The sequence below is a fragment of the Melanaphis sacchari genome, unplaced genomic scaffold (genome assembly GCF_002803265.2).
Source record: "Melanaphis sacchari strain LSU unplaced genomic scaffold, SCAv2.0 Contig76_pilon_pilon, whole genome shotgun sequence".
Classification (NCBI taxonomy): Eukaryota; Metazoa; Arthropoda; class Insecta; order Hemiptera; family Aphididae; genus Melanaphis; species Melanaphis sacchari.
In genome coordinates this window covers 493,619-519,639 of record NW_020271544.1, presented here as the reverse complement: position 1 = coordinate 519,639, position 26,021 = coordinate 493,619, and the positions used below count along the sequence as shown (strand labels likewise).

Below are 26,021 nucleotides of genomic sequence, written 5' to 3'. Positions count from 1 at the left end.
AATTTTAACAAAATAAAACAACTTAAATAAATATAAGATATAATAAACAAAAAGCATTTAAATAATTATATCAGTCTAGATAATTTGACTAATTATAAATAAAAATAAAATAAATACATTTATTGGTACTAGTCTTTTTTTTTTAAAAAGTATTAATTAATAACTATTTAATCATGAACAATTTAATTATATTATTTTATGTTTATTCATATACTTTGAATTTATCAACTGTTATTGCTTCATTTTTTCAAAATGACTAAAAAGTTAAATTTACAAATTAATTGTGTACCCAAAATGTATTTAATTTTAATTTATATTTTTATTATATTACTTTGGTAAATAGGTGTAACTTAAAAATAAATAAAACTTCATTATCAAAGAAAATCACACTATTAAATTAATAATAAAAAAAAAATATAATTTTGTGCAATTTAATTTTTAAAATACATTTTCTAGACTTTCAAAAACTATTTACAAATATTGAGTACATTAATCTGTTATCCGACATATTAATAAGTGATGATAAATGCTGCTGAATTTAAAATGATGTATTGTATATTACTTATTTACGTAATAATTTTTTCGTGTTTGATAGTTTCTACCATAAAAATAATAATTATTAGTAGAACACAAATTTTTTATGTTAACCTTTAAAATATTAATATAATATACACAATAGAATTCAATCAGTGATGTATTATGAACAATTTTTTTTTAATTTGAATTTTGTTTTCAAGTTTAAATAGACGGAAGATTAATAAGCTTTGTTGAGATCCACTTGTAAACAAAAATACATATTTCTATATAATTTTTGTGTTCAACACAGAACAGCTATCAATATAAATATATGTATAAATTATTATTTTTGTATACATTTTTTATCATTGAGCCAATATTTTTTATCATAATTGAAACTAAAAAACGTATTTCAAATGGTATTAATTAATTTTTTTAGGTACACAAAGTCTAATAATTATTATTAAAAAACAGCGTTTAAAATAAATGTCTAGCTTGATAAACAATACATTTTTGAGATTTTAACAAACACTAACGACAATAAAATAGTTTCTAAATGTAGAATAAATAAATAAATTATAAATCAATATGATCTATTTTAAACATAATACAAATTACTCATTATTTAAATAAAATAACTAAGCATCATAATGTAATTGAAATTTGTTTTTGTTAACTTATACTATTTTAACAAATGTATAAGATAAAATAAATACATTACTAATGTATTTGTAGGAACATAATATATTAGTAAAACATAAATAAAACTCAAATAAAAAAATAATACACAATGTTGTCTTTTAACTAAAGGTTATAGTAAAATATTATTTTTCTAAGAGATAAAAAATTATTAAATTTAGTTTAAATTGAACTTATGTTTATAATATATAAATATATTTTTTTTAAATTAAAAACCCTAATTTATTTTTTTGATTTAAAAAATATTGTGTACTGTTTGACTATAAATGAAAAATTTTGATCGCTATTTATAAATTATTCAAACAGCTATATTTCATTTTTATTATTTGTAAATCTAAATATTTATGGTTTTGAGTTACTTTATCTAATGCCAATAAAATAATGATGTCTAAAATTTGAGCACTAAAAGTAATAAAAGTTACCCATAAGCTTAAATAAAATATTATATTAAATAATTTCTATAGTTAGTTGCATAATTTTTAATATCATAATATTATTATTACCAACACAAAATGTATTTAACTTATATAAAACCTGACAGCAAGTTGCAACAAATAATGGTTTCCTTAAATATTATTTAATTTAGTTATTTATAAAATGAGTTACCATATTTACTGTTTTCCCAAAAAGCTAACATATAAAAACATTCTAAACATCAAATGACTCAATGTCTTAAGTAATTAAAATGTATAAAAGTTTCAGTAAAATATTTTTTTATCAATCATACCCTACTACAACCAAATATGTGAGCTTTTTATAATTCAAATTGTTATGCAGGTACTTACAAAGTTATATGAATATTTAATAATATGATTGAAACTGAGTAGTATTATCAAAATGTAATTAAATTAACTAAACATGCTAAGCAGAGTAGGGCGTTATTTGAATGAAATTTTATTTAGATGATTATTTAGATATTTTATTCGAATGATTTTTTCACGATTATTCGGATAATTTCCAAACATTATTATTCGAGTAATTTTCGTTAATTTTGTTTGGGTAGCCATAGGGTTGGTAATTAAAAACAGGCTAATAGTTGGCATTGTAGGTATTTTAAATTACATGACGATGAAAATATTATAAAATATTATGTATAAAACAGATATAAATCTATAGAAGAAAGTAAAGAATTTGACATATTTTTTTTAGTAATAATTTAGTAATATTAAAATATGAATATTATTTCGTAATAATTACAACAATTATAAATAGTAGTAAATAGTAATAACAAAAATGTAAATAAATATTTTGGCAAAAATGAAAATAAATAAATATAGCAAATTTTAAATTTCAATAAATAAAATTATTAAAAAAATTAATTTAGTTTAATATATCATAGTATAATTAATGCTATTATTAACTAGAAGACTTATAAATTATAATCTTATTACCATTATATGATACATATTTTGTACTACCTAGTATAATTTTTATTTGAATAATAACAGTTTGAAATTATCCGAATAATTTTTTATTTGAATAGTTATCTAGATAAAATTTTGCCCAACTCTGATGCTAAGTAACTGAGTACAGAGTTAGTTTGAATTCAACATATATGTAGATATTAGATAATATAAATACATTTTTGATCTGTAAACATTAAAAAAAGAAATTTCAATAACTTACTTAATAGACTATTTTATTATTATAAAAGACAATTGAATAAACTGATTGAATGTTTAATAAATAACTTACAGTAAAATGTTATAAATCAATAATGTTCAAAAAACACGCACATTTTATTATGTTATATCAACACACATATTTAAATAATTTTTTTAATTTGAATCAATCCACAAAACCTATTGTCATATCTTACATATTAAAAAATTATGAATTTTTTTTTATTTCCATAGAATTTCTAACTTGACTTTTTTAAAAGTAAAATGCTGATTTTAATGACAAAATAAAAACTAGACAACCAACTACATATTTAATTTTCCCTAATTCTAAAATAAAACTTTTAGTTTTTATCTAATGTACTATATGTATAATACAATATATAATTTTATTATTGTCTTTAAGACTCAGACACCAAGATGTTACATGATTTTTAAATTTTATGTAAAAAAAAAATAATAATAATAAAACTGATACCTATACATTGTTTAGCGAGAGATCATGCCTTAAATGAAAACTAGTCAACTTTGTGCATACTTCACCAAATTCTCGTGAATTTTGGAGTCATAGAGGGGATAAATCGGCCCAGGTAGTTGGATGATTTTATTTTAAATGCACAAAAACTGCATGATCTGTCGTTAGACAGACTTAAGTTAACAAAATTATTGTTTTTTTTCTTTGATTATAACTAAATATTTTAAATGGATACTTTATAGTATGGTTTTATTTTGGTATTAAATTAATATGTTACTTACGACTAAATAATAATTTAACTTTATTAACTGTTATTAGATATCTTCTTCTCTTTTGATTATTAATGGGTTTACTTTTTCTTTGCATTTTTCTGAGTGAGAATTAATTTCTTCATTATTTATCATCTTTAAACACTTATCACATTTGTGAACACTTATTACTTTATGTCTTCTTGCCATATGACTTCTTAGTTTTAATTCATAAACAAATTTCATATTACAATACCCACATTCTATTTTATTCATTATATGCTTATCTTCAACATGAGCTAATGCTTTTTTAGTATTTTTGAAGTCTATATTGCATAGAACACAAATTACTTGACCTTTATTACAATACACATAAGATTTCATTCTATTTATCAAACTGTCTTTTTTAATATCTGGCAATAGTGTTAAATCAACAGTGTCTGATATGGGCTCATAGTTTTCTATTTGCTTATTTTCGTTAACAAGATGTTTTTCCTTAGTTTGTTTTTTTACTCTCAATTTTGTTGATTTTTCTTTTTTGTTTGAATCTTTTTTATTAGTTTCATTATTGTGCTCAGCATTCAAATGACATAAAAGACCAATATTATGACGAAATATTTCACCACATATTGTACATGGATGTTCTGGTTCAATTTCATCAATTAATATTTGACCAAGAGATGGTAAAATATTATTATTGGTTGCAATAGTAGGTCTGGTATTCGACTTAAAGACTATTGGTATTAAATCTGGTATTGATGGACGATTTAGGGGAATGATTTTAGGAACAGGTAAAGGAATCTTAGGAGCAATAATAATATTACTTTTTGGTGGCCTGCCGCGTTTCTTTTTAATTAACCGCTCAGGTTTGGGGCTTTCAACATCTTTTCTTTTAGTTAATGTATTATTTGGTATATTGGTACAACCTCCTATTCTTCCCTTAAATTTTCTGATGTGATTGAGTAATTCATTGTTAGTAGAAAATACTCTAGAGCAAGGTTTACATGTTAAACCAATTTTAGTGGATGAACTTGAAGGATTCAATGAAAAAGAAACATTTTTTATATGATTATCTAATTCAACAATTTCCACATCGGAATTAGCTTTTATATCATCATCTAATTCAACAACTTCCACATCTGAATTATCATTTATATTATCATTTAATTTAACAATTTCCACATCAGAGTCAGAATTATCTGATATTTCAATTGTTTGATTATCATAATTTGGTTCATCGATAACTAAGGTACCATCTGAACTATCTTCACTTTCCAGTTCAGCCATATTTCTAAACAATTATAAAATAATAAAGGTAAATATAATCTGAAAAATGAGTAGATTAAAAGGTTAGGTATACTGTAAAAAAAAAAAAAAATGAATTTTTCTATGAAATAATAACACATTTTAACACATTTCTGTATAAAGGCATATTTCTAGAAATTAATTAGAAAAATAATAATTCTAATCATGCATGCTGACATTCTCAAGGTTAATTGATTAGATAAATAATAATGATATTTATGACAAAGAACTATTATTTTTATAATTATATGTATATGAGAAAAATATATATATATTTTGATGCAAAAAAAAAATATCGATTAAAAATGTGTACATTAAACACTTAATATGATATTTTGAAGTTAATTTTAAGTATAAGAAATAATGTAATTGTTTACACAACCATAATGAGATATATTAACAAAATACAAAGTTAATAACAATTAATATTTTCATTTCTGTAACTTTCTATAAATATATTTTAAAATTTAAGTTTCAGCAATGAGATATATTTTAATTCACAATTTCAAACTTTAGAACTATTATTAATTGAAATGCCCTTATTATATTATTTTTATACGCCGTGCGTTTTACCCGGCATTTAAATTCTAGAGATTAGCCAAATACTCACTCGTTTTTGGTTTAATATTATTTTTGGTTGCCGTTGATTCATTCAGATTGCATTACAGTGAGTATAGGTTGTTTTATAACACTAAAACTTAAAAGCAGTTAAATGATTCACGACGATTGTCAAGGGACAACAAGTGCGGCGTCTGGCATCAAGCAACCACTAAACAAATAAGTACTCAATTGTTTCGATTTGACACAGAAGGTATAAATATTAAATAATTTACTGCACGCATAATAAAATAATAACAATAAACTAATAAATACTAAGTAGTAGGCATTAGGTACAACATAAAACATAAGTATCAAAACATTTTAAACATCTAAGTAAAAAGTATAAAAAAAAATATAATATTAGTATTTAGTCGAACACTCAGTCTAAAATTGATAGTGATACCAAACAAAATTACTATTTTACAATGTTGTTCAGTTGTTTTTTAATCGTAGTTTAAATTTGGCAACATTGTAACGTATTTGTTTTTGAGAAGATTGCGTTTTGTGTGCGAGAATAAAATCCAAAAGATTTCCCAAAATATTTTTTTTCCAAATTGATATAAATTGCTCGTAACATTTTCGAGTATGTTACAATTTTTGAAGTAAAATTTTTGTTTTTTATTATCAGTCGATGGTATTTCCTATTTGGAGTAGAGTTAACATGGAAACCATTTTTGTTTTGTATTTATCGCGCCAAAATCGGAATTTATGATAATATAATCCCATTACTAATATTATATTATTATATTATATACATTAGTCTAGTCTTAGCTGTTGATTATCTCGCGTGTGTTATGTTTGTTTGATGTTTGTCCATCTGGCATCTACTCCATGCTTCCATTAGCCTAATGAAATAGAAGGTAGATGGGACAGTGTTTACTGTTTAATATTGTTTAAATGCTTATAAAACACTATATAGCTTTGATTTGTTTTCTAATTTTTAAATCTCGGTCTTTACTATTCAACCTATATACAACAAGAAAGTTTTACGCAATTTCTGAAATTGTTTACTTTTCAAATTTCCAATTTTGAATGCGTTCAAGTACAGATACATACAAAAGTAAGTACCTATATACTTACACATGTCATCCTTGATATTGAAGTACAATTAATAAATATTAAGCAAATCTGTAATAAAACAATTAAATTTTTATTATATATTTTTTAAAATAACATTTACAATCTGTAAAAAATTAGTAGATATTCAGTAAGAAAATAGGTCTTGAGTTAAATTGTACAATGCTTGGAGGATTGGGAGTAGGCAAATTATCCATTGATAGAATCCTTAAGAGAGGTTACAAGCTAGAACTTGGAATGGTGACAATTTTTAATCTCAAAAATCATATCAGTGTCTTTCTTGGAATTTTGACTGTAGATTGGCTTGAAATTAGTAAAATAGTGCGGTGAAGTGAATTTGAGTAGAATTTTCTTCAAAATTGAATAATGTTTTCAACTGTTTCAATGTGTAGATCTTTGTGGAGAGTACGGTTGGAAATGAGTCAGGGAACAGATGTGATTCGTTGGAGGAAAATTGATGGGAATCTTGTACTCAATGTTTTTAGATTGATCGTTTTAGCACAACTCCATGTGTACAAATTAGTTTCAACATTGATTTATAAACAAAGATTTGTTTTGTAGGAAGAGTTTAGATTTTATTATAGAGCTTAGTATCTAAAATTGAGAAACACTTACTTAAATGAGAAAAAGCTTTTCCTTTGGGTATTTATTTGGTAATTAGAAACAATGGTAGTGGGTCGTAAAATAATTTGTGTATAAAGTCTGTAATTTAATTGTTATTCACTTGTTTAATTGTATTTTTTGCTTTAAATTTAAAAAATTTCAAATTCATTTTCATAGAAATTTAATGTATGTCTCCTCCCACAACTTCCATTGTCAACTATTATTACAGCTTTAAAATAACGATATTTTTAGTTTAATACAAATTAATACTTATTTATTCAAAAAAATGAATGCTTAGAAATGTTCAGGATAAAAATAAAATGATAATGTTGGGTACTATTATAAATTTAAAATAACCAAATAGGTAATTTAAGTCTATAATGTATAAGAAATCTATTTTTAGAAAAATATATTACTTAAATATATATATATATTAATTTTGATATGTAAGATCGTTGGTTATTTCTTTTTATCCTGAAATATTATCAACTATTGTTGATCAGTTTGATATACCTCAGGCACATAGCATCATCAGTGTGTGTGAGTGCCTCATTCTCGAAAGCTTTATTTTATTATTTTAACAATCGCTTTGCTTATGTTTGCTGTGACCGATTATTAAATATGATAGCTGACCATAAAATCCGATTTAATGAGAAGTATGGTTTAACCAAATCACACTGCAATTGGTTGCTGCTTGAGCTTACTCTTATAAGAGATAAATTATAATAGCCAAAATTATTTCGTTAATATATAAGTTACCTATATTAATTAAATGATACTAATTATTCAACATATTGTATATTTGTATATATTATGCTATTGATATTAAATTACCATGATATAAACCATATTTTTTAAATTTATATCAGTTATATAAATAAATCTTCTCATGATACATTTTATTTTATGAGTACCCTAAAAATGTATAGTGAAGTATTGATAAAATACAAATTAAGGTTGTACAGTGTGGATTGTATTATTATTGATCAAGATTTATATTAAGTGCCAAAACTATTAAGTTGAGATATTATCACACGAGTAAGCTTTTGTGAAAGTTATAATGATTAAACTTTTAAACATTAATTTTATAGACATTTTTCAGTTATTCGAGTATAATGTATTCTATATGTAACATTGAAAAAGAATTTGAATTATAAAAAATTAAACATATTTAATTATTTTCATTTTAATATTTTTAAAGCCAGAATTAATATTTTTTAAATTATTAAGTTAATTTATGTTTTGTTAAAATAATTTAGAGCAAATAAAATAGTTATTTTTGATATTTATATCAATTTCAATTAAGTAATATTTAAATTCTATTATAATAACTAATCAGAAATTCATTTTAATAAAAAATATATAAAATTTTAGTGTATCAAGTATAAAATTAAATAATTATTTATTCATTTTTATGTTTAGTTTATTAACATTTAGAATAGTTATATAATTTATAAAAGTATGTAACTATCATAAATTTAACAAGGTTACAAATATTTGTGTAAGTTATAGACTTAGATGCCTTCACAAGAGTAAAAAAATATTATGATTACAATTTAAGATTGTTGTTTAGTAACAATTTTAGTTTGTTCGAAGAAATAAGTATAAAATTCATAAATTTTTTTAATAATAAAAAAATGTGTGTATACATCATGATTTGCCTTCTAGACTTGTTGATTCATTTTATGATCTTTTAAGACATACTATGTATCCTTTACTTGCTAAAACTCCTCTGCACTTAACATGAGTTAGGTATCTTATCATCCATTCAAGCTTAGGAATTTTTTGTTTGAGTTCAGTTTGATGACCAAAAACTTCAGCTAAGCACGATTGGGGTAAAATTTCTGAAAATTAAGAAATTATACTCATTTATAAACAAAACATACATTAGCAAAAAAGAAAAAAATGATGATTATTAAAAATGTATTACCACATAATTATTTTTGTTAATTACTTTACTACAAGTTTTCAATAGTTTATTTAGTAAAAAATTAAAACTTAATTACAAAAATCTAATTAAGAGAAAATAAAACATAATATTTTGATTTTTAAAATTTAATTAATTAATTGGCAATGAATTTTTATTACATTTTGTCATTGTTTTTAAGACTATTCTATGATAGATTCAAAATAAGTTAAATTTATAGCATATTTTAAGTTTTGTTTTTATTTTAGATTTTTATGCATACCTATTTAATTAGTTAATTTTTCATCTTGAATATCTATTTCAAAGAATGTTGCATATTGTTTTCATATTTATCCATTCTCTAATGATAACACATTTTTAGTTTAACCTGTAGAGCAAAATTCTATTATAACCGGAATTCAATGTCTCCTACTTTATTATATTGTAGTAGTTAGTAGATATATGATTATGGTGACCAGACATATTCTTTTTAGATCCATTGTTCTAGTTTCTTTATCAGTAGGGTTAAGTACATGACATATTACTAATATTTTGAAAATTTTTACAAATTAATACATGATAATGGCTTTTTATAATTTGATTATTTATTTATTTTTTATGGTTCAATTTAATGTTTGTAAATTAATTATTAATACAAGACAATATATAATGTTATTTAAGTTAAATAAGAAGAACACATATAATTAATAAATATTTGTATTTAAAATTTTATTTTTTTAGTAATAATACTTAAGAATATTTTTTATATTTTTAATGTATTTTCATTATAAAGACTTCATAAGTTAACGTAGTACCTAATGAAATTATAATTTAAAATTAGTATTTATTGTTAATTATATATACTGGAATTATAAAACAATCAGATAAAAAAAAAAAACCATCTATATAGATGAAAATGATCTATGGGAAAAATGGGTAAAATAGTTAACATATTGGCCAATTCTTTCAAGGGAAGGGTTTTTTATGGTAAAGGCGTAAGTTTTAATATATACTTTTATTTTTGGATTTTTATATTTGTTCATTATATTTATAATATACCATATAAAAAAATATTGGAATTTATGATATAAGTTTTAAAATATAAGGTATTTAAACTTCTTTTTCAATGTAAAACCTATTTCAAAATATATTTATTTTTTTATAAACTCTCTTAATATTTGTGACAAGACATCATTGAGAGATCATAAATTGTTCTAATGACTGTAATTTCAAAGATTCTATGTATATACATTATATTGCAAATAAGCATATTTTTAATATTAGGTACACTTAAAAAATACCTTTCGAATCACTGTGTGTCAATAACTGTATTTCATTATCTTTAGTAAATTCTTGAAGAGCTTCTGGTACAACACAACAAGAGTTCAAATTGATTTGTACAATTGTTGGCTTAATCTAAGTTTAAAAAAATTAATTAATATTTAGTACACAAAATAAAATACAATGAACTTACAATTGAGTTATTGTATAGAGAAATGAACAGATCTGTGTCAATGTCACTCACACCTATACGCGTGATCTTTTGTTTGTTAACATATCCTTCAAGTATAGACCACAGAGTTAATAAATCTGCTAACAAGGTATCTTTACCATGGTTAAATGCTAAAATTACAGAATCTACTACTTCTTCATTCAATTCTTTAAAAACTAAAACAGATTAATTTCATATTCATATTTCTATTAAGTTCAACACAATACTAGTTAATGAATTAGTATCTTACGATTTTTTAATGAATCTTCCAAAACATCCACCTCGTTAGTGGTAAGAAAAATTTTGACACTTGTTCTGAGAGCTAAATCTTCTTCATTATCAGTATTGTAGCATTCATCACATTTTAAATGTACATTACTTTCGTTCAGTGCAAATGGTGACGGATACTTGGACAGGCAAATGCTTAAACATTCAACTACCTTAAAATCATGTAGATGCAACGAGTTAAATATATAATATCTAATTAGGTATTTAAAAACAAACTCAATAATTGTTACCTCTTCAGTTGCATTTTGACCAGCCTTTTGTGTCAATTCATTAGCATTTAACACGTTTCCAGTATGAATATAAATTTTTGAAACAGTTTTTGGAATATCGTATGGCATTGTAAAATCACTGTTGAAAGTATACCACACACTTACTATAATGTATGTATAATAAGTAAAAATCGATTTTATAAATAAATGACGAAAAAGGTTGTGATGGATAATTGAGCAAAATATACTAATTCGTACCTATGTCGTGCGTACACGCCACACACAATTGAAGTAAAAAGGAAACGATTATCCGGCCGTCCTATATAATGGCACGATTTCTGTTATCAATTCCAAGGTCATCCGCGGGAATACAACTGTTGTATGTACTTGCGCACACAATATCAAATGGATATTATTATTATTATTATTGTATTTTTTTTACACGCCAATCGCTCATTATCATAATTTATACATACATGCAGAAAGCACACAAATTCAATCAGTAACTAATTATAGTGTCTTACAACTAATGAGTAATAAATAATAATAGTACTACCTTGACTGGCGATAAGATTTAAGTACGAACTACGAATAAACAACAAACTTAACCGGGTGGTTATCTAAGATATTAAATTTTTACGTAGTCGTTATCGTTGCTTGTTTATTCTAAGGAAAAAAATAATCGCAAGTTTTTTATCGGAAAATTTATCGTCACCGTACCATACGACCGGCGTTCCGTTCACGATGCCTGTCGATTATATTGGATTTGCGTACGCCGCAACGGTTGCTGCCGGAGGCATCATAGGCTATGCTAAAGCAGGTATTACACATTCATTTTTATTAAATCAGTACCTACTTATAAATTATGATATTGTGGGCCAGTTGTGGCACATATAAGCACACAATGATACTGTTATGTGATACACACGGTTTGATTAGTCGATGACTCAAAATTATAGAGATTAAATAGTAAATTAAATTTATTAGCGTAACAACGTGTTGGTATATCTAACATGTGCTAAGACATGAAAAGGAATTTTATTTTTTTTTTTAGTTATGAGTTAATCAATTTTTCTAATCTTGTGAGAATATTTGAAAAATAAATTGAATTGATATTTTTGGTTCCAGCAAGTATTCCAAGTCTTTCTGCTGGTCTGCTGTTTGGATCACTACTTGGGTATGGTGCATATCAAACAACAAAAAATCCTAATAACTTGGCCCTTTCATTAGGTACGAGTGCAGTTCTTGGAGGAATAATGGGTGTTCGTTATCTTAATAGTGGAAAAATTATGCCAGCTGGTATACTGGCAGCTTTAAGGTATATTATTATTTACATAATATTTAGTTCATTACAATACATAATGTAGGTACATCATTAACTTCTTGAGATAAGTCAAAAATATTAATGTATATTTGTTGAATTTTTATGAAAATTTCTATCCTTTATTAAGTTTTGTTTATGTATACTTTTTATAGTATGCATAATGCATATTGATGTAAAGTTAAGGAGTAATCAAATAATTTGTTCTTTATCTCCTTGGAGTCTGTTGCCCACATTCAATAAATTATGATATTAATTATTATCTCTTTACATTTTATTTATAAGTTTTTATCAAATACACGCTTAATATTTTTATGATTAATGTAAAAATAGTATAAATATTCAAGATTAAGTTTTTGATTTGAAAACAAATATTTGTTTAATAAATATTTTTTTTCCAAAACTATAAAATATAAAAAAATAAAATTCTAAACAACAATAGTTAAAAAAAAGTTTTATCTAATAGATTACTTGGAGAAACAACTAATTTGAAACTTGAGGGTAATTAGTACCTCCCAATCGTTGTATATTAAAAATAAATAGTAGTTGTTTATCAGATTATCTTAGATTTCATGAAAATAAAATCTTGTCACAATGTACAATAAAATGGATTTATATATTTTTGTTTTGCTATAAGCTAATAAAATAATATTAAATATGATTTTTTTTTTTTATTTGCAAAATTATTTTGGCCTGAATTAATCAAATCAGAAAATTTTATTAATAAAGCTGGATATTGATTATTTTATAATTTAAATTATAACTGTTAAATTATAGTTTTGAATTGAATAAAATTAATAGATTACAACAATTTTAATTTGGTTTAAATATTGAATATAATACATTTTATAACCATTGGAAATATTAAATTTTAGGAACTAAATATGAATCAATATTTATTTTAATATGGTTGTTTTTAGTACATAATAAAGATTTGTTGAATTATTTTGTTTTTCTATAGCATTGGAGTACAATTTAACTTATCTAAATTACTTGTTATTAAAGAAAAGTTTAAATAGAAGACATTATTAATTTAAATGACATTTTTCACTTAGTAATTTTTTTATTTAATAATTTGTACTTTGTAAAAACTTCAGAACAAATATTAATATTTGAAGTCTCTTTAAGATTTATAATGTTATAATATTTATAGTCTAAAATTATTTAGATTATAAAAATTGTTAGGATAGAATTTATAAATTAAACAATTTATTTTGCATTTATCAGTTATAGTTGTAATATAAAATAATTCTATACTCAAAATAAATTATAAATCATTTTAGTCAAAAATTAATTTTAGGAAATGTAATGAAAATGAGAACATTTTAAACTTGAAAACTACCATTTAAATAAGACAACTTGTTAAGTTATGTTGTAGTTAATGTAGTTAAAATATTAATATTGAAAATGAATTGACTATTAAATCTTGATTTCTTAAATTAATTTATCAATTAGAAATGAGAAAAATAATTCTAAGGGAACTTAAACCAAGAAAAATAAAGAAAATTTTTTTAATGTTTTTTTGTTTTAGGTATTTTATATTATATTTATATTTTACATTTTGAAGTCATTTATAAATTGACTATTTGTTATATTAGTTTATTACTTAATTTTTTTTTTCAAACAAAATTATGTACCTCTTTAAATACTTTTTTATTTATTTATTGAAAGACAATTTACAATCTATATAAAAACTTATACAATAGTCAAATTTGATATTTACATTAAGATTAATAATAAAATAAGTAACATGTTGAGGAAGAAATATATTGGCAACATCTCAAATTTAAGTTTCTTTAAAAAAAAAAACATCCGTGTAAATGTAAAACAAAAAAATAGTGAATGTAAATATTTTAAAAAGTACACCTGAGGATCTCATAATCTGCTTTTATTTGTTTTTATGATTACATCACACTATCACAGTATTGCTTATGGCACTTAAAAAGTTGTAAAAATAGCATTAAGGTTGTATATTTAACTGAAAAAAGCTTTGATTCAAGACTTATACTATAAACAAATTTATTTAATTGTACTTATAATTATATTATTTTATAGTTATTATTAACTGTATTTATATTTATATGAATGTCAAAAAGTATACTATTAGTTAATAGTTTTATAGGAATACTATTTTTATTAATTTTTTATTAAAACTGTAAACTGTACTCTAACGAATTAATCTAGTATCTTTAGCAAATTTCATAGTGTGGATAGATTTTTCTTAATAGTATCTATAAACTTTTTTTTTTTTTTTTTAATTAAAATGGTACACTTTATGCAATAGTATTACATTTTCAATTTAATAATTATTTATGAACTTATAAAAGACTTACGTTGTAGGTACATATTTGTATTTGATTATTTATTATTATTGATATTTTTAGTTTGGCCATGGTGATTAGATTGGGCGCTAGACAAGTTATTGTTTGGTCGGCAAAAAACGAATAGACAATCCTGGAGAAAACATTGAAGTACAACAGCAACCATCACTTCAAAATGTACAAGAGCAAATTAATAAGCCTGAAGACTAGAAGGAGATAATTAAAATGTTTGAAAATCAATGCTTTTGACTTTACCTCCTATCTCCAGGATTGTGCATACATAACAGCTCTTAGTCAAAACTCTGCAAGATATAAAATTAGAATAGTTTAAAATTAAGTAATATTTAAATTTTTTTTTTGGTATTTTGGGTAATTTTTACTATTGTTTATGATTACTACTATGTATAATTATTTTTTTTACGTTTCCAAATAAAAAAAATAAAAAAAACTAACACACTCGTTCAACTTATTCTTCATATATTTTTTGTATATGTACATTTCTGTCACTTAACATACTTAGACTAAACAACATCTTAATCAGTTAAAAATAAAATATCATAGGCAGAAAATTAGCCAATCAATAATTACAAATACAAATAAACAAAAATAAATTTTGAATCACAACACGAATGCCGTGGTTTCGAAATCTTTTTCAGTCCAGTTTTATCCTAAAGTTGTCGAGGAACAATATTATTTGAATCGGATAAAAAAAGATTTCAAAACACGTGAACGTAATACATATAACGGCGTAATTAAAAAATATCATGTGTAGCGACTTATCACAAAAAAGTATTTCCCGATCGAGAATCAGTAAATCGTTTTGTGGGGGAGGGGGACACGGTGTGTGTGGTTTTCATGGAGATTTGTTTTGTCGTCGATATGGTTCACGCCACGGCTAATAAATAATGATAAAAATTAAACAGAAAAAAACAATATACATAGTATTACGGTAGCAATAAATAATAATATCGTATTCCAGTGTTATTTGTGTGTGAGTGTGTGTGTACGATGTATTCAACTGCAGCGGTTATGATGTACCTAGATACGCCGCGTACCCATGTGCGCCTATAGGTCGGCGCGCGGCGTAGGTGTTCACGACACAGCGTTAAAGTTACAAGTGTTTTTTTTTTTTTTCTTTAAAAAACAAATGATTTTTTCATAAAGAATATAATATAATGTATGTATTATGTATAACGATGCATAAATAATAATAATAATAATAATATTAATAATAGATCGATCTCACAGAGATTGTATATGGTTATTAGTTTTGTTTTTCTCTATATATAAATATATATATATATATCGTAAAACTTGACGATAGGTACGTGTGGGCGGGCTGGCTGGCTGGCCGGTCGGCTGGCTGGCTGGTGGGACGGGAACGGGTAAACTGCAGACTGCGTCCGAGCGTCGAGCGGCGTGTCGTTGCGCGTGTTTTTCGCGGCAGCAATCGTTGATGAAGACGACGACGCGACTCAGCCGAACTGGTGCGATTGCAGTTGTCGCGACGTACCGCCCCCGTTGCACACGTACTTGACGGCGGCGCAACAGTTTTCCCGGATGTACGGATTCGAACAGTGTCCCATGCCGTACCTAGACAGGTAGTCGTAACAGGACACGGCTCCCAGCATGTCCATGGCTCCGGCTCGGTCCACGCACTCGTCAGCTGCGGGCGAAACAGCAAAAGAAAAATCGTGTTATCCGGCTTTTCCGTCAGACGTATTATTTTTTATGACGATACGAGGCGATTCTTTCAAAGGTTTTCACCGGCGGCGCGGTCGCGCGCACTCGAAAAGTGTCGATGACGTTCGGAACAACGCCAACCGCAATATTCCTATATACCTACTATTATAGTCGCGAGAGCTTTGGGTACTTATACGGTTTTTTTTTTTTACTTTTTTTTGTGAATTTAGATTCTCGTAAAAAAAAAAAAAAAACTACGAGTATTCTACTCCGGAATATTGAGTACAAAGCGTACGGCTTTAAAAAAATTAATTGACTTGGACAACGACTTAAACGATAGAAAATAATGGAACGATTTCAAATTTTCGAGTTGTGTCATGCTCAGCAGTAAAATTAGTGTTCTCAAAATCATTCACACTTTTCGAGATATCAGTACCTAGTGTCTACCGGTAAAAGAATCGCTTTGTATGTCCATCCACGTTTTTATTGTATGTACTCTAACCCCGGGCTTATAAATTATAATATTATTAAATGTGGTGTATGAATATGTTATAATATTATGATATTGAAGCATAGTAAAAGATGACGCGGGGCGATTTTTTAATTTCTTTACCCGCCAATTTTTGAGTTTTGATAAAATGTCAGTACTCGATGCTTTATGCTTTATCGCTTCACAGTCTGTGAAATATAATATATATATATATATATATATATATATACGAAGATATAACATAGTATGTTTATGACTGATTAGTGATCATTGACCTATAATAAAACGTGATTTTCCATTTTAAATTCAAACAAAAATTGACCCGGTCGGGTAGATAATAATATTATAGTATCATATTATGATTAAATAATCGCCCCGTTTATGTTAATATACACAATTTAGCGTTGTTAGTAATATTATTAATGCATAATATACGTAAAATTATGTTAGATTATAATATTATAATTAATGCGTATGGTACAATACTAAACTCTGTGCTAGTTGTGTTAATGACGATTACGGTTTACGAGACTAAACCAATGATTTCAGTCTACTGTGTACAAGCAACAAGCGCGTTTGTCCAACGACTATCATCGTAACTACGTATGATAATAAAAACGAAATCGTCACTGTCACCAGCCGCCCAGCTGTATTTCTCATGCATTCGTTTTTTTCCCGATTTGTTTTGGCCATGCCGCCGTATCCGTATACACGTATACGTTCGGCGTAAAGTAAAAAATATATTTGAACATTATACGTATAACGATTCGAACGATTGGCAATGGATGGCGTATGCAAGAAGACCGTTAGGTACAGTGCGATTTTTTTGTACGGCATGACCGATGTCATAATAATATAGACGCCTCTCGATTTCTCGGTACTTAAAAACGTTTACACAGCCGGTCGTCGACAGAGTAAATAATTGATTTTTTACCCCCTCGTCGACGACTATCGACGATTGGTCGACCGAGAAAACGGTCGTCGCGTCCATATTATAATACGTTAAAAGGTCGAGAGAAAAATCAACGCCTCGTGGTGTAATAATGATAATAACAATGGTGATGATGATGATGATGATGATAATAACAACGGTGATAAGCGGGTACTTAATATTACAATATTATATAGTTTTGACGTGAACTGCGTACAGGCGTTTAGCGTCGTGTCCACACGGCGACCGACGCGTAAAAACGTCGTTGAAAAAATGTGGATTTTCGTGTTGGATATTATCGCTATGACAATATTATGTTAAATAGGTACGATTGGTATTCATAACCGACGGTATTATGTCCGTGTGAAAAACGTTAAGCGTACAGATTGAATATACCGCCGTCGCACGGCATCGACGGGCTTGCGTTTCGCGCCAAAGATACAATATGCGCAGGGGTCTGACGCGCAGGCGTGCGCACGGGGCGCACGGAGTCTTTTTAGGGGCATATAGTAAAATTTCGACCAGATACTAACGCTAATAAGCAATAATGAATCGATACGTCCGTGGCTTGATTATAATATGAAAGCAAATAATTGCATAAAATCGTTCGATGGATGGATTTTTCACCGCACTGAAATTATCCAATGTACCAGCTATTACGGACCAGATACGAGTCGTTCCTGTGAACGGATATTTTCTAAATCAACAGTAATAAAAAATAAATTAAGGAGTACTTTATACGCATCAAGACCGGTCTAATAGTTAAAATTATTAATGTTTACTGAACCAAAACTGACATCTACTCCGTTGATATTGACGTGGTCATTGACGAATTCAAAAAATAGTACGAGAAACAGGAGAATTCATTTAAAATTCTTTAATTAAGTTTGTGTAATAAAATATTATGCACATACAATTTTTTGTTCATTAAACCAAGTTTTTTTATTTTTAATTTCGGGTATCGTGTCTTCGTCTTTTATGCATGATTGCAGGTATATTTATATCATTTTATTTTATGTTTAGAAATTAATTAGCACATTAATGTTGTGTGCACATACAACTTGATTCTATTTACACAGTTTTTAGTTTCCAATTAGAAGAGTGTACGGTTAATATGATAAAAAAAAAAAAATTAGGGACACTGTCCAAATATTGGGGCATTAATTGTTACAAGTTTAACCGGAAATTGAAGTTTGCGCACGCCCGTGAGCCAGAGGAGGATAGTTTTCGGCGTACACGCCGAGCCAGGGAAATGTCTCGAGTACATTATATCCGGCCGGACATATCATTTTTATAACGCGAAACCCGGACTCCCTTGCGCAGCTGCAGTACATAATTTTATATATTATAATAAATAATAATGTGCATATATCTTATACGCGTATATATATTATATAGTTATTAATGTTGTACCTGAAGGTGTCGCGTCTGTATAGATATATAATATATATATATATATATAGATAGATATAACACGTATTGCACGCGCATTATCACGACGTGTTGTCGTCCGTGCAGCATAATATGTTTATGATGTTATGTTATGTTATGTAGTATATAATATAATATATTATGAAGATTATCAGCGTAAAGATATAGTGCGAAGTGGTTTCGTTCCAGCCAATAGATTATTATTATTGTTTCGTTGTTGTCGTATGCACGCAATGATATAAATAATAATAATAAAATGATGATGATGACGATGTGATCGAATGCGATGTGTGGATGGTTTCCCCCCTCCCTTATTTTGCTACACTTATTCGCGCAAACTCGATCACTTACCGTACGGTTCGCCGCCGTTACTCTTGGACGACGACTGCGGTCGATCGACGGTTTTCAACTCTTGCGGCCCCGAGTGGTAGTATTTGTTTTTAAGCAACGCGGCCAACGGGTCTTCGTTTTTGTCGACGTTACCTAGTTGTAGTTGTTTGATTTGTGGTTGTTGTTGTTGTAATAGTTGTTTGTAAGTCGGTAATCGCGCGTCATTAGCGTCTCCGTTAGTCGTGGTTATCTGTGGAGGTTGTTGGTAAGGGTTCGGAACGTACAAGTTTTGCGGTCGGGGGTGCAGGTTGTTATTAGTATTGGCGGTAGTGGCAATAGTCTTTTGGGTTGTTCTCCAATAGTCATTCCACACTGACCTAAAACGCCGCCAAATTTGTCAATATTAAATTTAATATTATGTTTAGTGATCCCTAATTATATAATATATAATATGCGTGTGTATATTTTGTTCAATGTATCTATAAGGGCCAAGGGGGGAGGGGCAACAGAAAGGTTTGTACAAAAATAATAATAATAATAATAATAATACATAATATCGTCGTTGGAGGCATTAGACCTTCATAGGTGCAACAAAAATAAATTAACGTAAAACTTTAAGTCTTTCATTAAACTAAATTCAATAGAATCTGGATTTGAATCCACGTAAAATATTTAGTTTTTTCAAATTCAAGATTTTGATTTTGTACATTTTAAATATCATCGCTCAATTTATTTTATTTTTTTTGTTAATTAAGTAGTGTCCAAATCCAAAAATATATTACTGTAAATTATTATCTTTAAATTGTGTAGATTTTAAATTTTTGAGTGTTAAATTTAAAATTGTAGCACATAATATCTAACCATTCCCATCTCTGATTATTTAAAATATAATATCTTATATCTAGAATCTTCAATCTACTCATTAGTATTACATGATATATAAGTGTGTGATATTTTAGGGCGGGCAATTGGTGTGTGTTTCCATTTCCATGTGTTAGCTATTTGTGGGAAATACAGTGGCACAATCTGTATATAATACCTACATATATATGATAATATATTGTATTTACAGTATTCATACAAATATAAAACATATAACATTCACAAACAACAAAGCCTGTGGCAAACGCGCGTTTTCGACTAAAACTCAATGCGTACGTGGTAATTAAATGAAAAGATTCTGTCTTCTGAGTTGAACTAGAAAATAAAATGGGTTTATCCAAAAAACTACCAAGATTGGCTCGGAGGTACAAATTTATATTATTTAATGTATAGCCTGCATCAGGCTTCACGAAACTAATTAATTTTACATTTTACCGTCGAAAAAATTATATTTTTGAGAAAAAAAAAAATTTACGTTTTGAAAAATAAAATTAAAAGCATCGCGAAGCCCATTACAATTGCTCTGCTCAGAGTCCAAAATCCATATAGGTCGCGATATATTTCGACTCATCTATACGGTGAGCTAACATTCCGGATAGCTTTACTCGAAAACGCGCGCTTTCTTTTAACACGCTGCATATTATAAACATGTACATATATCACAAGCATGTGCGTACCGCGTACCACTCCGACGACAATATTATTAATATTTTCCATTTATTGTTATATTATTTTTTATTGCACACCAGTACAAATTGCCACATCGTCAACGGTTCAATGTTTATGTAGTTTTTGATTTCGAAAAACTTAATCTGTAAGCACTAGCTGATAACACACTGATATCATAATAATTATTTTTAAATCGTCTCGAAATAAATACAAGTTTTAACTGGTTTTCGCGTTTCTTAAAAATCCTAGACAACCAATCTAACGTAATGTAGTATACAAGAAATATTTTATCGATTTAAAATTTAAATACGAGACGCCCTGTACTTGCTGCACGTTTATTATTAGTCATACTTACAATAATAATAATAATATTGTCGTCGCCGCGATACCGGTACGAGTATCATAAACACGCGCGAATAGCGAACCATTTAAATCAGGGACGGGCTTACTTGTTGGCCTTCCGTTAAATAAGTTTGCCCATCCCTGATCTAATAACAGCATGTGTACACACACTGTTACTTGTATCGTCGTCAATCGCGCGTCTTTAAACCACATAATATTATGTAGGGCGATTTAAGGCGACGTACGTAAAATACAACCGCAGCGGTCGCAGAAATCGTCGCAAGTACGCGTTGTTTGCGACCTGCGCGGTTATGTTTTTGATTTTACCTCTGAGTAGTGATGTTAGGAGTCAAATACTGCGGCCAGTCTTGAGTCGCTTCCCCTTCGTCTCCCAACCGGCGCAGGTAAGCCGGTGTGTTTTGCGAAAAATCCGGTATTATGTTCTCGTGTTCCGTTATGCATTTGCCGTTGGTGCAATGCTACAACAGAGTGTCGACCATGAGTAAAAAATAAAATACACGTATAATGCTTATGCGCACATGGGTATATAACATACTTAATGCGTTGTATTTGTATATTATTATCAAACTAGTTGCGCACTAGTTTCGACACAAACGGTTTTTGGCGTTTTGCCCGATATGAAAGGGGTTAATGTGTGAAATTTAATATTATCTATTTATAATGAGTGATAAATAAATAGTTACAGATGCATTAAGCGTTATTTTTTAAATCAAATCTTTCGACGTTAGACTTTAACTGAATTCAATGCGATTTGATTGGTTGAATAATACAAGATTATTGTTGCAATGCCAATATTTTAATTTACTTATATATCACGACTAGTACTGACATACGAATTACGATAAATATATATGTACTATAACGTGATGGGTTTTGTTTTCTTAAAACGCAATACTATAGATTATATTATAGTAATATAATATATTATATTAGCATATTATGTACAATAAATTTGCGCAAATATATTCATACCAAATTGGAAACATAATACGATTATCAAAATGAATAGGTTTAAAAAGTTTATATATGTGTGTGTGTGTGTGTGTGTGTGTATTCATTTGCTATCTTCTCGTGTATACTCACTTGTCCGTCTCCGCAAGGCGATCCTTCGGCCGCTGGCCTGTACGCCACGCAGTAGCCCGAACCCGCGTCAAAGCAGAACAACTGAGCACACACTCGATCGTCTTTCTGCAAGACAAATAAATATATCAAAAAAAGTTATTTTTTTTTACTGACTCAATACTGTGCGTATATTATGTCGACTCACAAAACAGGCACTGGTCCCTCGGTCTTTTCTGCACTGGGCGTCCAGGGTCAACAGTTTTCCTGGTAACATCCTGGGCAGTGACTCGTCTTCGTGCGGCGAATTGAACAGACATGTGGCCGTGTCACCGCTGTGGAAAATTAAATGTTATCTTCGTTATTAAAACGTTTAAGCGACAGTCAATATAATAATGTGTTTATTCGGTTCAAAGCCAATAGCCAGATAGCCGGGCAACGGTTTTAATCACTCCCTGTAAATTACAGGGGCATTTCCCAGAGCGTTAAAAAGATGCTCTACCGCAGATTGGCGTCTCTGACTTAACTTATAATAATTATATTACACGCATGCTTAATTTATCGAAAGAATGTTTTACAAACTTTAAGAAGTGATGGAAAGACGACACGCTGCACGGCGACCACCGGAATCCTTTTTCCGTGTGCCGCAGATCGCTCATGATGTATCCGTCTTCCCAGCGACATTTTTCCGCTCCCGGTCCGCCCAGGTAGGTCGGCGGAGGCGAACCGTCGTGCACCGCACCCAACCTATAACAAACACACGGTTATTGATCGTGATCGGATCCAAGACTTGTACGACATTGCTAAGAAAAATATCCTTTAGCGATGTACAAGTATTGCGGCTTATCCATCTATAGTACACAGTGGCGGTCGGACTTACAGGTGACCAACTTCGTGCGCCGCTACGATGATGCCCGAAAAGCCACCGGTGTCTTCAATGATCGCGACGCTGTTGACTTTCTCGAGACGTTTGTTCACTACGCAAGCACCGCCCACGTACGCAAATCCTATACACGTGAACACAGTGATTAGCGCATTCGATCGTTTTTAGATTAAATAAAATCGTTTCGTTTTGTTTTCTAATACCCAAACGCAAAAAAGAGTGCAAAACATTAGGTATTATTAGTTATTACTATTATTAACAAGCAATCTCTACCGGCGGACGGACCGTCGATGCGTATACAATTTATTATAATGTTAAACCAATTCAATCGAATTGAAAGCATGTAAATTGTTGTTAAATCGTTTTTTCTTATATATATATATTTACTATAATATTAGGTATACCGATTCGGAGTAGCTGATTAAGTTAAATAATATGTTTATTTATATGTATTATTTACACATGCGAGTACTTATAAAATATTTGTTAGAAAAACGCATATACAAATGTATGTGCTTATAATTGATTTTGTTATTCAGGAAACAAATCACCGTAAAGAAAGCTTTGCGTATATTATACCATTATAGCTAACCAGTTTCGTAGCTGTATTACCACATGTCACACGTTTACGTGCTCGATGGTATTCAAATGCGAGCGCGTGTTTGTGTGTGCTTGTGTGTAATGCTAAAAAAAATTTCTGCTGATAGCGTTTAAAAATAGACACGTGTTGATTGTCTTGTATTATATATATGTAAAACAGTGTAAAAGAAGATATAATGGTGACCTTAAATAAATAATTTCCAGGTAATTTCAGAATTTCAGTGCCAGACAGTGAATGAATCAAGATTTTTGTAACCTTTGTTTGCCAAAAACAAAAAATAAAAATAATATAATGTTTAACTTTAAGTGCGATTTGTTTGAGAGGGAAACGAAATGATATATGAGGGCCGAATAAATTACAAGTGCACTGATATGTTTTGGATTTTCAGGGACATACCTGCGGTACCCCTGTTGCATGTATCGTGTGGGTATTGTCGCCTGCACATGTCTAATCTGAAAATGAAACAGTTTATTGCTATTTAGTCAGTACTGATTTGTCGTTTGCATTTCTCTGGAATCAATAACGTCTCTCTCGATCCGCTAACACGTGGTTGTTTAAACATATTTCGTATACATAATAATTATTATAACACGTCAAATGTTTATATTTTAATTTTATGATATCGTTATATATAGACTATAATATAGAGTATTAATTATCTACCATCTACACACGTTAGAAGCTCCATCAAGTACCACAATAATAACATACTCTGTATCCCATCGTACCCAGAAGGATGTTTAGTATAAGTAATTTATAATAACTTTCGTAGGCCGACAATTTGTAGTATGTACAAATTCTCCCGTATCACACTACCAAGCACTTTTCCCCTCTTATTTTTATTTACCACATACCAGCCGTTCCTTTTGTACAACGGCCTCCTTTTCGACGTCTGCACATGTCATACCTAAATGCATTGGTTGTCGGTTATAATTCCCATATATATTATAATTATCACACAAATATCATTTTGTACGGTCTCGGAGTAAAACTAATAATCTGTTTTTACTCGAGATGTTAATAAAAAGTAAAAACTGAAAAACTGATTAATCATATTTGTTTTTTTTTTTGTTTGTAAATTTATAGACCGTTCAGAACCAGCTACTCACTTGGTAACGGCTACGGCAATATCGTATACTGGCAGTCTTCGTTCTTTGAACAGGTATTTTCCCATGTCCGTGAGTGCAGCCGCTGAGTCAATAGCGTCTCTACCGACTCTATTCCTCTCCAAATACGGCGTGGCGTCTCTCGCCTAAAAATTGGACGTTAATTAATTCGTTTATTTTATTATTTTTATTTTTATTATTTTGTAGAAAACATGGGATCGGACAAGAAGATTGTTTACGATTTCATGGCCACGGCCAACAGACCGTTCAGTGGCAACGACGTGTTTTCAAATTTACAGCGGCAAGGCGTCGGAAAGTCGGCTGTGGAAAAAGCGCTCGATCAGTTGGTGAAGGAAAATAAGATCTTCATGAAATTGAATGGCAAACAGAAGATTTACTGTGTAGTGCAACCGGATTCAACAGCGGAAGACCAAAACGAAATCCAATCGATCGACGAGGAATTGGTGAAAGTTACCGAGACACTGCGTGAAGTCGAGCGCAAGTACAAACAATCCGAAATCGAAGTAAAAACGCTCCAGAACACCTACAGTACCGAAGAAGTAAAACGCAAGGTGTCCGAAATGGAAAAAGTCGTATCCGATTTAAAATCGCAATTGGACGTAGTGTCGAAAACAAGTGGTAACGTGGTGTCGTCAAAGGATAGAGAAAAAGTGAAGAAGGAATACGAAACGATGACTAAGGAGTATAGGAAACGCAAACGTATGTGTACGGACATATTGGACTCGATCTTGGAGAACTGTCCGAAACCGAAAAAAGCACTCTTCGAAGAAATCGGAATCGAAACCGACGAGAGCGTCGGCATGCCAGCATTGTGAGCGCGACCGTCGGCTTAAAAATATTATTATCATTATTCTTATTTATATGTTTGTAATTGTAATATACTTAAACTTTGT

The 26,021-nt window shown here is 28.7% G+C and overlaps 4 protein-coding genes across 8 annotated transcripts in view; 1 reads left to right on the top strand and 3 right to left on the bottom strand.

Moving 5' to 3' along the window:
• Positions 1–3,163: 3,163 nt before the first annotated feature.
• Positions 3,164–5,746, bottom strand: LOC112601218. The gene is made up of 2 exons (XM_025348698.1): positions 5,473–5,746; positions 3,164–4,848 (listed from the first exon to the last, which is right to left on the bottom strand). Exon 2 carries the CDS (start codon positions 4,842–4,844, stop codon positions 3,624–3,626), a length of 1,221 nt encoding a protein of 406 aa, XP_025204483.1. The 5' UTR covers positions 4,845–4,848; positions 5,473–5,746; the 3' UTR covers positions 3,164–3,623.
• A 269-nt stretch (positions 5,747–6,015) lies between these two features.
• LOC112601191 (transmembrane protein 14C) lies at positions 6,016–26,019 on the top strand. 4 transcript variants are annotated; one of them, XM_025348665.1, is made up of 4 exons: positions 6,226–6,522; positions 11,709–11,857; positions 12,166–12,355; positions 14,743–15,062. In XM_025348665.1, the coding sequence occupies exons 2-4, from the start codon at positions 11,782–11,784 to the stop codon at positions 14,804–14,806; spliced, it is 330 nt and encodes a 109-aa protein (XP_025204450.1). In that variant the 5' UTR covers positions 6,226–6,522; positions 11,709–11,781; the 3' UTR covers positions 14,807–15,062. The 4 variants fall into 4 exon arrangements, with proteins under 4 accessions (XP_025204448.1, XP_025204451.1, XP_025204450.1 ...); XM_025348663.1 differs by lacking the exons at positions 11,709–11,857; positions 12,166–12,355; positions 14,743–15,062 and adding exons at positions 25,088–25,163; positions 25,315–26,019 and having other exon boundaries at positions 6,016–6,522; XM_025348666.1 differs by lacking the exon at positions 11,709–11,857 and having other exon boundaries at positions 6,223–6,522.
• LOC112601190 (glutamate--cysteine ligase regulatory subunit) lies at positions 8,748–11,323 on the bottom strand. Its single transcript, XM_025348662.1, has 5 exons — positions 11,059–11,323; positions 10,791–10,980; positions 10,523–10,716; positions 10,350–10,464; positions 8,748–8,986 (listed from the first exon to the last, which is right to left on the bottom strand). Exons 1-5 carry the CDS (start codon positions 11,164–11,166, stop codon positions 8,826–8,828), a joined length of 768 nt encoding a protein of 255 aa, XP_025204447.1. The 5' UTR covers positions 11,167–11,323; the 3' UTR covers positions 8,748–8,825.
• The window catches only part of LOC112601189 (A disintegrin and metalloproteinase with thrombospondin motifs 1), a 51,551-nt gene continuing 40,669 nt past the window's right edge, over positions 15,140–26,021 (bottom strand). The window contains exons 9-17 of one of the 2 annotated variants that reach the window (XM_025348661.1): positions 25,111–25,253; positions 24,398–24,453; positions 23,398–23,524; positions 23,100–23,264; positions 22,726–22,852; positions 22,542–22,646; positions 21,765–21,916; positions 19,566–19,921; positions 15,140–16,345 (exon numbers count right to left, since the gene is read on the bottom strand). In XM_025348661.1, the coding sequence (XP_025204446.1) occupies positions 16,155–16,345; positions 19,566–19,921; positions 21,765–21,916; positions 22,542–22,646; positions 22,726–22,852; positions 23,100–23,264; positions 23,398–23,524; positions 24,398–24,453; positions 25,111–25,253 (1,422 nt within the window). In that variant the 3' untranslated portion in view covers positions 15,140–16,154. Of the gene's footprint in view, positions 16,346–19,565; positions 19,922–21,764; positions 21,917–22,541; positions 22,647–22,725; positions 22,853–23,099; positions 23,265–23,397; positions 23,525–24,397; positions 24,454–24,855; positions 24,909–25,110; positions 25,254–26,021 lie in introns of both variants that reach the window. The other variant, XM_025348660.1, reaches the window with a different exon arrangement.